The 14,699-nt window shown below is 38.8% G+C and overlaps 1 protein-coding gene across 1 annotated transcript; it reads right to left on the reverse strand.

Moving 5' to 3' along the window:
* Positions 1–11,616: 11,616 nt before the first annotated feature.
* LOC491791 (serine/threonine-protein phosphatase 4 regulatory subunit 3B-like) lies at positions 11,617–14,440 on the reverse strand. The gene has a single exon (XM_038586477.1). The coding sequence runs from the start codon at positions 14,342–14,344 to the stop codon at positions 11,864–11,866; it is 2,481 nt and encodes an 826-aa protein (XP_038442405.1). The 5' UTR covers positions 14,345–14,440; the 3' UTR covers positions 11,617–11,863.
* Between the last annotated feature and the right edge of the window lie 259 nt (positions 14,441–14,699).

Here is a 14,699-nt window from a genome sequence, read left to right on the forward strand (position 1 = left end):
AACATATTTTCATTAAAACAGACACACACACATCACACTCACCACATATTAGCTCTTTGAATACATGCTATATACAGTTAGGAGAGTATTACTTTTTACCAGATAAAGGTGTTGAATTTTATAATTCTTTTATTTGCCTTCTGTGAGATGAATATTTTTTCCTTTTTATGATTTTAATATGGAAAACTGTCCTTACTCTATGGATAAAATGATGATCATGATGCATTCACTGATGGGCTTTAATTGGTGATATTCTATGTAGGAATTTGCTTTAATATGAATTAAATTTTTTTGGAGGAGAGTTCTTGTCTGCTTTCTTTCTAGTGAAATTCTAATCCAATTTTTGAAGTGTTTGGAAGCTTCTTTTCTCTGTCTGCATCCTGAAACAGTTAAAATAGCGTTGGAGTTAATTTTTTCCCTTGAAGATGAAACAATTCACCTGTTATAGTGTCAGAATATTTCAAATAACAGAAAACCCAATGTAGATTAGCTTAAATTACAAGGAAATATTATCTCTTGTTATCCAATAATCAAAACGCAAAGCGTCAGGTGCCACTTGATCTAGGGATTAAATATTATAGATGCATTTTTCTCAGTACATTATCTGCCTTGCTTCTTTGATACTTGTTTCTTCCACAGAAAGCTTCTTTACTTGTTTCTCAAAGTATGGCTGCCACCAGCTCCAAAAGCAACACATTTCTCATTTGCATCCAGCAGCAAAGAGAATCTCTTCCAGTAGTTCCCACGGAAGAAGAGAGTATAATTCCTAGAAACTTACGCATTTCATTTGCTTTGCCTTTGTTGTATATCTATCCATGTATCAGTGACAAATGTCAAGGAATACACTAATACATTCCTGGGGCTGCCGATGGGGTAGGGTCAATCTCACTCAAACTGCTTGGCTAAGAATTGGGAATTGAATTTCCTATTGGAAATTTAGAATAATTCTTAAGGAAGGAGAGGGAAAATGGAAAAGACAAAGAATAAATATCTATTAATGTATCATAGTAAAGTATATCTATTATGCACACAGCTGTAATACGAATTTACTATGAATATATAGCCCATGGAACACCAAATTCATGTACATCAAACTGGGAGGATGAGCTCCTGAGCAAAATGTAAGAAAAATAGATCTTAGATTTCAGATAATGGTAAAAGAAGCTTTTAATCTTATTAGTTGATATTTTTATAGGAATACTATATTCATGTATTAAGTATCATTTTATAAATTTCAAACAGGGAGAAAAAAAGAAAAAAGTGCCAATTTTCTTACATCTAAGTTTAATACTCTGAAAAGAACAACATATAGAAGTTACTGTAATCATTCCTTATTGTTCACTTTCAGGTATTAGTATAGAGTGATTTTTCTGTATACCCTGATATAATATTTTATATGAGAAATAATGAAATCACATTAGTTGTTAGGTATAAAAGAAAAAATTCTTACAATATCATATTAACTAAGTAGAAAGTATTTATTGACATCCCTGTGGTACTTTATAATTTTATAATTTTATCTACATTGTTATTTATAACATAAACATCATTTTATAGATAAGTACCCAGAGACTTAGAGACCTTATCAGAATGAACTGAAGCCAGATAGGTAGGAAGTACTTCAATAAAGACATAAACTGGGATGACTGGGTTGCTCAGTGGTTGAGCGTCTGCCTTTGACTCAGGGCATGATCCTGGAGTCCCGGGATGGAGTCCCACATGGGACTTCTTTCAGGGAGCCTGCTTCTCGCTCTGCCTATGTCTTGGCCTCTCTTTCACGAATAAATAAATAAAATCTTAAAAAATAAATTAAAAAAATAAAGACACAAACCCAGCCATTCTAAATGCATATCCCATACAATACACTTTCAATCTATGTCTGGAATGCTAGTGAAGAAAAATAAAGGCATCATGCATAATACTATTATTAAAAACATATTTATCGAAAGGAATTTATAACTATGTGAGCTAATTGATGTTACCTAAACTTGCAGTGATCATTTCACAATAGTACACATATATCAAACCATTATGTTGTACATCTTGAACTAATTCAATGTTATATGTCAATTAAATCTTAATAAATCTGGAAAAAATGACTAGAGGGTATTATGGTAAGTGAAATAAGTCAGAAAAAGACAAATGCCATATGATCTCATTCATATGTGGAATTTAAGGAACAAAACAGATGAACATAGGAGGAGGGAAGGAAAAATAAAATAAGATAAAAACAGAGAAGGAAGTGAACCATAAGAGACTCTCAACTCTAGGAAACAAACTGAAGGTTGCTGGAGGGGAGGTGGGTGAGGGGATGGGGTAATTGCGTGATGGACTTTAAGAAGGGCATTTGAGGGGCTCCTGGGTGGGTCAGTCGGTTAAGTGCCTGCCTTTTTTGGCTCAAGTCATGATCCCAGAGTCCTGGGATCAAGCCTCCTGTCAGTATCCCTGGTTAGTGGGGAGCCTGCTTCTCTTTCTCTCCCTCTGTCCCTTCCCCTGCTTGTGCTCTCTCTGTCAAATAAAAAAAATATTTTTTTTAATAAAAAGAAGGACACTTGATGTAATGAGCACTGTAATATATGCAATTGATCAATCACTAAATTCTATTCCTGAAACTAATAACACACTATACGTTGACTAAATTGAATTTAAATAAAAAATTTTAATGTATTCATCTATCAGACATTGATGTATTTTTTAAACTCTAACAGTGCAATTTTCCCCATATGTAATTTATTCTTCATTGAAAATGATCTTCATATTTGAGTTCAATAGAAATCCTACAAAATTTTATTTCATTTAAAGAGAAGTACTCAAATCTGAGAAAAATATAAATAGCTTTCCACAGAATATCAACCATTCTTTGGTATTTTGCAATCTTTGGAAATATATAAAAAATACTGTATCCTCTCCACTGCCAAATGTGATAGACTAAAGCACTCTTTAGGTTTTTTAGGGTATCTTTGAAAATGTGTACAGCAGAAACATTCCAATATTATTGGGTAGCTTATCAGGCTCTTCAGCCCATTCATATGTCCTTCTTCTCTACAGGGTTGCCTTAGTAACTCTCCAACCAAAGTAGTTTTCTGCAGTTTTCTCCAAATACTACCCACGTAATTGCTCAATTTAGTCATTGCAGTGGGGGCAGGAAATAATGTGTCTCAAATTTGGTTTGCTTCTGATTCCAACAGTTTGGAAACCAAAAACCTAGTAAAAACAGCTAAAAGTGTCAGCTATATTAAAATAGCAATCATATGCAATACTATAGAGGGATTATGGATATAAAACAATTTCCTTTATTATTCCAGGGGAGGATAGAATGATGAATTTTAGTCTTTGCCAAATGAAATGTGCATGTTACCATTTAAAGGTAACTAACTACCAGATTAGAATCAAAAGAATATCTATCAAAGCAATAAAGGTGAAAGGGGAAACAAATAAAAAATCCAATAGAAAGGTAGAAAAGGACCAGGAGTTTATGCGAGTCTAAGCTAGAAGACTCAGTCTACACACTCAGATGTGCAAGGTATTTAAATTCAAGTTATATGTAATTGGACATAATTTCTCTTTCAAGCCTCCATTCTTCAATGAACTGAAGCATAATCTCAGTAAATTAAGTAGGCCTCTATTCCCAACAGTTTTCTCACAATAGCAACAAAATTGCAGCATGAAGGAATGCAGGAGGAGATTTGGTGATATGGATCTCCATTTTTCATATCAAAATATCACATGGCACATATAAAGTACTTGAGCAGGGTGCTTGGCATGTAGTGAAAGTTACTTGGCATGTAGTGAAAGTTATTTTATCTCTCTTGACTTCTTTTTTTTTTAAAGACTTTATTTATTAATGAGAGAGAGACACACACAGGTCTCCAGGATCAGGCCCTGGGCTGAAGGTGGCACTAAACCATTGAGCCACCCGGGCCACCCTATCTCTCTTGACTTCTGAGACAAGAGTAAAAATTTCACTAGCTACCTCTTTAGCAACTACTATAGTGAATGTGATGACAGTGGTTTGCAGAATACTGTGTTTTTATGGAGAAGAATTCAAGCAGTGTTTGCTTCAACAAAGCTTCCATGTTTGGAAGCATGCGTAAAGCAGAAAGAGGGACACTATGTACATAGACTGTTCATAGACTTGATATGACAATATCATATTTCTATTTTGTTATTAATAAATAAATATACGGTAGGTGCATATAATGGTTCTAATGTTTAAAGTACGTTCATGATACATTTCAAGACACATTACATGTGGGAGAAAGAACTGTCTATGGAGTCAGACAAACATATCTGAATGCGCTCTGACTAGTACTAGTTATGTACTTCTGTGTGCCTCTGTTTCTTCTGTAAAGTAGTCAAAATACATACTGAGTTGGCCCATGTTCTCCAAGAAGAGGCCATCATTGAGAAAGAAGTTAGCATGCAGGGATTTCGTTAGGGAAAATGGTGATGAGAGGCAATGGAGAGCAAACTGGAGGAGAGTGGAAAAGACACCCAATTATGACACACTCTGACCTCAAATGAAGGAAAGAGGGACTAGTGAAAGCATCCTGGGGCCCCACGTTGTCTAAAGGTTGTTCAGAAGAGCCTTCAGAAAGTCCTCAAGGGAGCTCTCCAGTCAGAGGAGTCTTCTCATCTCCCAAGAACAAGCCTGCTTCAGTGCGCTTGCCATGCAAATCACTGGCTGGGAGCAGCCCCCAGGAAGCATGGCCTGGGAGGAAAGTGGGGCAATGACCACAGAGCAGTGGCTGGGACCTTTACTTGTATTTCATTATATTCCCTCTGTATAAGGTGCATTCTCACGTCCACCACATCTACCTTGCAGATTCATGGTGAAATTTGAAATGATACAGGTAAATTGCATAAGAAAGTGTGCTTGACATATAATACATGCTCAATAAAAGAAGAGCTATTGGGGATCCCTGGGTGGCTCAGCGGTTTAGCGCCTGCCTTTGTCCCAGGGCGCGATCCTGGAGACCCGGGATCGAATCCCACGTCGGGCTCCCGGTGCATGGAGCCTGCTTCTCCCTCCTCCTGTGTCTCTACCTCTCTCTCTCTCTCTCTCTCTCTAATAAACAAATAAATCTTTTTAAAAAAGAAGAAGAGCTATTGCCATATGTTATTGGTGAATTGTTTATCACAATAATTGTGATATTCATAAATTATATATAGTTTAATCCTCAGAAAACTTCCCATTATTAGTTTACTAAGGCTGCCATAACTAAGCACCACAGACTGTTGGGCTTCAACAACAGAAACTTGTTTTCTCACAGTTCTGGAGGCTAGAAGTCCAAGATCAAGGTGTCAGCAGAGTTGGTTTCTTCAGAAGCCTATCTCTTTGACTTGTAGATGGCCATCTTCTCCCAATGTCTTTAGACGGCCTTCCCTCCATGTGCATCTCTGTGTTTAAATTTCTTCTTTAAGGATATCAGTTATATTGGAGTTGGGTCCATCCTAATGACTTAATTTTAACTTAATTATTTCTTTTAAGACCCTATGTCCAATACAGTCCCATTCTGAGGTCCTGGGTGTTAGAACTACAAGTGAACTTTGGGGGACACATTTCACCCATAACAGTGTTGTCAGCCATACACTAAAAATAAGAACTCTGAGAATTAGAGATGTCACATAAAATGCCACAGTTACATATGTGATGAAAAGCAGAAACAGGATCTCTGTAATTCTAAGCAAAGTCTATTCTCTTTTCATTAAAGCGCATTATACACCTGATCCTTATATGTACTTGGCCCTTTCAGGTGGAGGATAAGAAGAAAAGGTAATTCAGCCTTGAGGATGTGAATCCAATATCCATAATGTAAGAGAAGCTCTTGAATCAAGCTCTATGTATCTTTAGACTAATGGTTCACAATTAAGGGTGAGTTTGCCTCTTAAGGGATATTTAGCATCTTCTGGATACATTTCTGGTTGTCACATTTGGGGGTGTGCTGGTGGGGACATGTCAGGGATGCTGCAAAACTTCTTACAATGCACAGAAATGTCTTCCAAAACAATGAAATATCTGGCTTAAAATGTCAACTGTCATGAGACTGAGAAGCCCTACATCAGAGTAAGATAATTTGGTAATTGAATCAGGACTAAGGGGATAGAAAATTATCTAGACATATCTTGAAAATTTAGGAGTCTGTCCTGACCATTCCTGAGTATGATGCATATTTCTTTCCCTAGGCCAGCTGGTTGGTATAGGCTCTGGGTGGCAGCTTGCCAAAAATGAAACCTATGTGATTCAAACTTAATTCTGTTTTTTTTAATTTTTATTTATTCATGAGAGACACACAGAGAGAGGCAGAGACATAGGCAGAGGGAAAAGCGGGTTCGCTACGAGGAGACTGATGCGGCACTTGATCCCAGAACTCAGAGATCACGACCTGAGCCAAAGGCAGACCCTCAACCACTGAGCCACCCAGGTGCCCCTTAGTTCTGGTTTTATTAAAATGTCTTTGTCTCTCTCATACCTGATCCTCCTAGATGAAAAGTTTGGGTGAGAGTAAGGAATAGCCAAAAGAAAAGGCAAAGTTATAGTTATTAGAAAGAAACACTCAGATATTTTGGAAATGGAAGAAGAACAACAACTGAGAATTGAGGGTTGCACAGGGGAGGAAGGTGCATTAATGAACTCTGTCTTTCAAAACTGCTTCTGGGGGCATCTGGGTGGCTCAGTTGGTTAAGCATCTGCCTTCAGCTCAGGTCATGATCTCGGGGTCCTGGGATGAAGCCCCACGTCTGGCTCTCTGCTCAACAGGGAGCCTCCTTCTTCCCTCTCCCTCTGCCTGCCCCTCCCTCTGCTTGTGCTCTCTCTGTCAAATAAATAAATAAAATCTTTTTTAAAAACTGCTTTTGAAGGCTTCCTCCCCAAGGAAAACATTTGGGTACAGTTCTTCCAAACCGTTAGGAACATTTTCAATTTAACTGACTGTTGAGTCTGCCATCCTCAGTCTGAGAGAAAGCTCTGACCACCTTTCCCCTTAACCTCACTGAGAGATCTACCAGAATATGAAAAGGATGCTTCCAGTTCCTGCAGCACACACACACACACACACACACACACACACACACACACACACACCTGTGGATGTCATTCTCACCCTCAACTTCAGTCACCACGGGGTGAGTTAATGTCACATCACCATGCTGGTGGCATGGGCAAATAAGAAAGATTGGATTGACTGCATTTAGCAGACCCTCCAAAATAAGGAGTCGGCTTAGTTATTTGAAATGAACTGGGAATCTGAACACTTAACCTGCTAGCATTTTCAACCTGTGTTCCCTGAGTGATGTAGGTATTACCTGACAGACCTGCCAATTGTAAAGACTTTCCTTCCAGGGTCGTCATTTGTATTCTTGGGATTGTACTTGTTGGATAGGAGCTGGGCATTAACACATCTCACTCCTGAAAACACCGTGACTTGCACCTGAGGGTAAAAAACATGCAGCGGGGATCCCTGGGTGGCGCAGCGGTTTAGCGCCTGGCTTTGGCCCAGGGCGCGATCCTGGAGACCCGGGATCGAATCCCATGTCGGGCTCCCGGTGCATGGAGCCTGCTTCTCCCTCTGCCTGTGTCTCTGCCTCTCTCTCTGTGTGTGACTATCATAAATAAATAAAAAAAAATTTAAAAACAAAACAACATGCCGCATCTTGGATCCTCCAACACTGTAAAGAGAAGAGCCTGACTCTGAGGCAACAACATTCGTACCAGGGCCCTCAGTTTTGTCTGTTACTTCAGTTGCTTTAAGGAAAAGGACACTTGGTCTGTATCTATGAATACATTCTAGCTGACTGCTCTGCTTGCTGGGGCAGGGCATGGGAGGGAAGGGAATAGCGCTTCCTTACTCTTGTCACTTTCACCAATCCTAGATAACCTCCCCACTTCTCCTGCTACTCTTCTGATTTCAATTTCATTCTGTGGTTGACACTCCAGACACCACTCCACCCAAGTTGCCTTTATTGCTATGCAAGCTTATTTTTCTTTCTACTTTAATGCTTTTTATTTCAGTTGTGTCTCAGCAGGGCATGATGCATACATATAGATTTGTCTGCTAACCAGAACTGAACTCATTAATTTTTAATTTATCTCAATTTGATTGAGAATATGGGATTATTGGCTTGTAAATATAACTTGTGATACAAGTATTTTTACCTGACTTTATCCCCAATCTTTTGTGAAATTATTATGTTACTATTGTTGATAATAAAGAATTTCAAAAGCTATTAAGTGCTGAATATGTTTGAGTAGTTTACATATAGTCTCTGATTTTTGAGACAAGATGAAGAACTTGTGGTTAGAGGAGAAAAGAAGTAAATCATCTAAGGTTAAAGGACTGGTAAGCGTCTGAGCCCATATTGTCAGCAAGGGCTGTCTGAATTGGAAGCTTTTGCTTTATCTGTTGTATTGTCTTTCCTTTGTTGGTGTATTTAGAAAGTCACTGTGCCATAAAAGTTACTGGAAGTCATATATTTAAAGCCCTGATCTTTATGAGCCCAGGGTACCTCTCCAAAAATATTCATCTATATTTTATTGTACATACGAATCCATTCCAAATTGTTCCTTCTTTTCATAGATAACCCACTTAAGGGTCCTTTTAAAATTACTTCTAAAAATCTTCAAGATGAAATTAAACATTTTGACATGGTATCTCTTCATACACAGCATCTAGAGAGGCTGAACATTTTGGTCAATTTTTCACTCAGTGTGCAGACAGTAAGGATTGCTCTCCTGTGTTTTGTTGCCCTCTTAAATGTTCCTGTAATAGTAGGTTATGCCATTTGATGGGCAATTTGCCTTTGCACCATTTTGCCTGTCATGTTGTTTCCCTAACATTAAGTAGCTGAGACTAGGAAAGGGCTCATAGAGGTTACACAGCTCAATAGAAAGCCTATCTTTTTTTCTTTTCTTTTGTTTTTTTTCCTTTTTTTTCAAATTTCCCATTGCACTTATGCCTTCCTCCGCCCTTCCTTACAAATTCACTGGAAACAGTACAGTAAGAAATGCAAATATCATTTTTCCCCTACAGAGTCCATTAAAATTTTTTTAGAGTGTCTATTTTTTTTAATGGCTGATTAAAAGTAGCTGAAGAGAGGAGAATAAGAAAGAGCATAGATTTTAATTGGTGTTCAATTTACTAACATACAGAATAACACCCAGTGCCCGTCACCCATTCACTCCCACCCCCCGCCCTCCTCCCCTTCCACCACCCCTAGTTCGTTTCCTGTATGTTAGTAAATTGAACACCAATTAAAAAAAAAATTAAAAATAAATAAAAAAAAACCAAACAAACAAAAAAAATAAAATAAAATAGGACAAAAAAAAAAAAGAATGAAAATTACAAGGTTTTGGGGGCTGTGTGCTAAGTATTGTAGACCAAATATATATTTCTTATTCTAAACCACAATATCGCAAGAGCCCACCCCAATCCAATATGACCTCCTCTTAACTAATTACAGCTACAAAGACCTTCTTTTCCAAATTAGATCACATTCCAAAGTTCTGGGTTGACATGAATTTGGGGGAGACACTCTTTGACCTAAGATGTATTGTAAAATTCTACCCCCCCCCACCCTCCCGCCTTTTCACTCTCTTATTGGTGCCTTTTAATGAATAAAAGTTCCAAATTCTAAAAAAAAAAAAAAAAAAAAAAAAAAAAAAAAGAAAGAGCATAGAAACATTATTCTTTTCTGTCTAATTGTAAATAGTTGCTCTGTTAAGGAATTGGGGCTACACTCACCAAAACAAAGAGTTAAGCATATTTTTTTTTTCAAAACAACATGCTGAGTATGCATGCAACTATGTGTACTACAGATGACATTCCCCATGACAGTCTAGCCAGAAAGAAAACATGAGATGCTCTTGGAACAAACTGCCTTTTTTTTGAGGTATACTCACAACATGAACAGTCCCATTACAACATTTAATTTAACCAGCGTGGCTTGTGGCTTGAGAGATGTAAAAATGCAGTTTCCCTGCTGTGCTGTGTCCTCGGCAATGTGTGATTATATCTCCTAAGGTCATGTCTACACTTTAGCAGACTTTATATCTGATGAAATTATTTCTTGTTTTAAGAACACGCTCTCTTTGTAGCTCTTACAAGGTTCTTATTTTTTGCATGGGATGTGTCTCTGAATGGCACAATTGTACATTTAAAATAGTTTCTTTTGTTTTTGGAATTACAAGGTGACTTTTTAATTCTTGAATTTTATAGTTCAGCATGAATATCATCAAATGGAGCAAAACAACTACAGTGGTATTTTGAATAGAAAATCAAAAGCTGTCTTATGGAAAACTAAACTTCCTATCAACACAGACAGCCCATCTAGTTCAAACAATGACCAAAATTGAAATTAACTCTAAAATCTTCAAAACAAGAGAAACTGCTTCAATTTAAGCCATTCCAGGAAAAATGGACCCAGTTAACTTGTTCCTCTAAAAATAAATCCTCTTAACTCTTTGCTACAACCTATTTTGAGAAATTCATCGCATTCACTCTTTCATAAAGCACCTTTCATCTTCCACCCTTGTTTGACTATAGAAAAAACGCTTCAGGGACTGTAGGTGGAATTCGACACTTAAGTTATTTCTTGGTCCAAAATGGTTCCTAGATTTTATTTATTTATTTTTTTAACTTTCCCCAAAACTTTTTTTAATATAAATTTATTTTTTATTGGTGTTCAATTTGCCAACATATAGAATAACACCCAGTGCTCATCCCATCAAGTGCCCCCCTCAGTGCCCGTCACCCAGTCACCCCCAGCCCCCGCCCACCTCCCCTTCCACCACCCCTAGTTCGTTTCCCAGAGTTAGGAGTCTCTCATGTTCTGTCTCCCTTTCTGATATTTCCCACTCATTTTTCTCCTTTCCCCTTTATTCCCTTTCACTATTTTTTATATTCCCCAAATGAATGAGACCATAAAATGTTTGTCCTTCTCCGACTGAGTTATTTCACTCAGCATAATACCCTCCAGTTACTCAGCATAATACCCTCCAGTTGGTTCCTAGATTTTAAATGCCACTTCATTCACCCCTATTTTTGTATGTTGGACTTTGTAAATTGTACTTTAAAACTTAACCTGCTGCTCTGAAGACAGACACAACTTTATTAATGAGTCAGGAAATACCTTCAAAAGTACCTTTCACCATCTGGCAGTTGAAAGTGTTCTCTTCTACCCACTAACAAGGTAATAGAGAACACCTTTTTGGAATACTACTGGACTGATTCTTGGCATCTCTTATCTAAAAAAAAAAAAAGTTAAATTAACAACTGCACATTTTGAATCCAGCTTCCTTTCTTATTCATGAAAATACACACAGTAAGTTATTTCCCTCCAATTACCCAGAGGCTGAATTTGTGTTTAATTTTCACAGAAATGTGAATAGCTCCAGTTTTTTTTTTAAATTACAGTGGACTTTGTTTTTCGCATAAACATGAATTTTTATTGCATAAAAAGGCAACCAAGGCAAATAAAACTGTAGCCAGAACCATCGGGCCAAGTAATTTTACAGGCTTTACAACTGCAGTGTTAAGAGTTCTTTTTTAAAATATAGCCATAGAACAAAACTACATTCATCTTATATTCTCAACCTGTTTCCTTCCCCCCAAGCCAAGATTTTTCTTGCAAAGAAGTTATCATTCAGGTTCCGGTTAGTTGGTTTTTTTTTTTTTTTAATTCCGTGAAGTTTGGTTTTTATGGAACTAAACCCTCCTAGGTGATGACACTGAGCATCTTTACTACTTATTGTATACTTATAAATTCAAATAAGAAAGCTTTTGGATTCAGACTTTTCAGCTAACTGACGTTTACAGAACTTTCATAACATAGAGTTTAGTAATGTTGAGGATCTCCCCTAAAGGTTTTACAGGTTAAGATGTTGTCTTTTCCTGGGAGATGTCTCTTCTTCCTTATCTTTTTCTTCATCAGGACGATTCACTAAGCCAACCATGCTGCGACCATTCAGGCTACTTGTTCCATTAGCCGTACCAGCAGAATGGGATGAGGTGATTTTGTAGCCACCAGAAGTTGCTGTCTTATGAAGATCTACTCTGTCTTCATTTTCTTTTGGTTTTTTAGTCTCCACAAATTTATCATAATGACCTTGAAAATCATTTTCCAGTGGTGGCCTAACTGCTTCTCTTTCCTCTGAATTTTCTTTAAGACATCTTTCTTCCTTCTTCTCCAAAACTCTGGCACTTCTGTGAAATATTTTACTATACGTTACAGAATGTAAATTCTTCCGTATTTGACTTTGCCGGTCTTTCTCTTCTTCATATTTAATCTTCAATCCTTTGAATGTCTGAACATATTCAATCGATTCAAGTGTTTCATAAAAATTTTCAACTATATGTGCAACCAGAGATTTGATATTTTCCACTCTTATGTATTCAAACAGCTCAATAACAGCAGAATTTAACATATTGTACCGAGTTCCGTTATCCAGGAAAGCACTGACAACTGGTTCAAAGAGATTTCCCTTGATGATGTAAGAATTATAAAGTTCATCTTTAAGGTCAATCATCCTTCTCATAAAGCGGAGAGCACATAAGATCAGGAAAGTGTGCTTTGAATTCATCAGGATCAAGACTCTTCTTAGCAAGTCTTTGCTCAAAATATAGTTCTTTATGTAGTATGTGTGATGTTCCACACAGAATGTGAGCAGCTCTAAAATTAAAGAAAGCAGCTGTGCTGTTTGATAATTATTGAGGCAATTTCTGTTGTTTTGGTCGGATCCAGCTGTATTATCCTCTTCATGTATACGTTCAGCAGTGGCGGCAAAAAGTGGTGCTATGAAGATATGTATACAGTGCTTATAGAAGAAATTCAGAAATTCGCTTCTCTCACATTTATTAGATGTTGTTAGCATGTTTTCAGGATCAAGTAGAACACGAAGAAGTCCCATTAGATGAACAGCACCTCCTAGCTCAGGATCATTGTCGCAGATCATTTGCTCAATTACTAAATTAATGAAAAGGTTACCGTCTTCACTCTGCTGGGCTTCTTCCACAATAAATTCTCGAATCATGGATGGACTATACTCCACAAGGTAAGTAAATATGTCAGTAGCAGCTGACCTTATTTGCACATCTTCCATGCTCATCACAACTTTAAGAACAGGAAGAACTCCCAATTCTGTCAAAGTTTTGAATAGCTCATCCTTCCTTGGAGGATGTAATGTCTGAGAAAAATCACAAAATTCCTTGAAGAAAAATAGCAATTCACGCCGTTTATCATCATCTATAGTCTCATCCCTTAACTGTGCAAACACTTCAGGCAAAAAGTTGTCATCTTCCTGCAGCATGCTGACTATCTCGACCTTGTTGAGGAAAATAAAAGCTGTAAGAGCAGAGAGTAAGTTCTCTTCAAACACGGATGGTATAGGCAAAAGGATATCATAAATGTACTGCACCTTGTATGTTTGATGTATTTTTTGCATAAGTTCACAGTCTGTTATTGGTACAATTTCCTTGAACCTTGCATTTTGGGTCAAGAATTCCCTATGCCTTTTTGGCTGAGCCAAAGCAGGGTCATACTCGAGGCATCCCACCACATCCATGATACAGTCAGCAGAAAACAGGATCTCAAACAGACCCGTCTTGTTAAGGAATAAGATGCCTTTAATAATTTCATACAAATAGTGTAAGTTTGCGATGTCTCCTAGGTCCTCACAAGCGCGGAACAGCTGCAGCAAATTTTTAATATAGGCCTCATTTTCTAAGATCAGAGCCAGTCTTTCCTTATGTATCGGTGAAAGGAGAACAGAGGTAATTAGGTCAGAAATCTCTTCAAGTTTACTGAGTTCACAGTTAGGCAGGACAAGCACAGTATTAGTTTCCAGTATGTCATCCAGTTGTTCGTCTTCAGATTCTTCCAAGAGGTCTTGCGTGATTTCGACGGATGGGTCTTTACCTTGAACCCGGCAAATGTCTTCCCAGATCTGGCGACAACCTTCAGTGTCCTGGAAACTTAACGCCATACCATGGTTCTCTGCTTCAGACCAAACAATCAGCGTTTCCTGTTGTTTCTGATAAGGCGTATTAGAATTTATCTTCGACTCCAAGATTAGTGAGCCATGGGAATCAGACTGAACTAGCAGAAACACGCCCTGGAGGCGTTCCACGTAAGTGGAAGAGATGTGTCCGGTGCCTAGCTCTTCCCATTCTTGGTCCTGGTTCAGTGAGTAGAGTGTTACATGGTGCCGCTTATCTGCCATGGTGATCTCTGGCCTCTTGTCCCCGACCCTGGTCTCGGCGTGAGGCACTGCTGGGTCGCCTGTGGCTTGAGGCGCCACTGGATCGCGTGTGGTATGAGGCGCCTCTGGATCGCGTGTGGCGTGAGACATCTCTGGGTCTCGTGCAGCTTGTAGTACCTTTGGGTTGCGAGCGGCGTGCGGCGCCTCTGGATCGCGTGCGGCACGAGGCACCTCCGGGTCGCCTGTGGCGTGCGGCGCCTCTGGGTCGCGTCCGGCGTGTGGCGCCTCTGGATCGCGTCCGGCGTGCGGCGCCTCTGGATCGCTTGTGGCGTGAGGCACCTCCGGGTCGCCTGTGGTGTGCGGCGCCTTTGGGTAGAGCCCGGCGTGCGGCGCCTCTGGATCGCTTGTGGTGCAAGGCACCTCCGGGTCGCCTGTGGTGTGCGGCGCCTTTGGGTCGCGTCCGGCGTGAGGCGCCTCTGGATCGCGTGCGGCGCGAGGCACCTCC

Source organism: Canis lupus, chromosome X (genome assembly GCF_011100685.1).
Source record: "Canis lupus familiaris isolate Mischka breed German Shepherd chromosome X, alternate assembly UU_Cfam_GSD_1.0, whole genome shotgun sequence".
Classification (NCBI taxonomy): domain Eukaryota; kingdom Metazoa; phylum Chordata; class Mammalia; order Carnivora; family Canidae; genus Canis; species Canis lupus.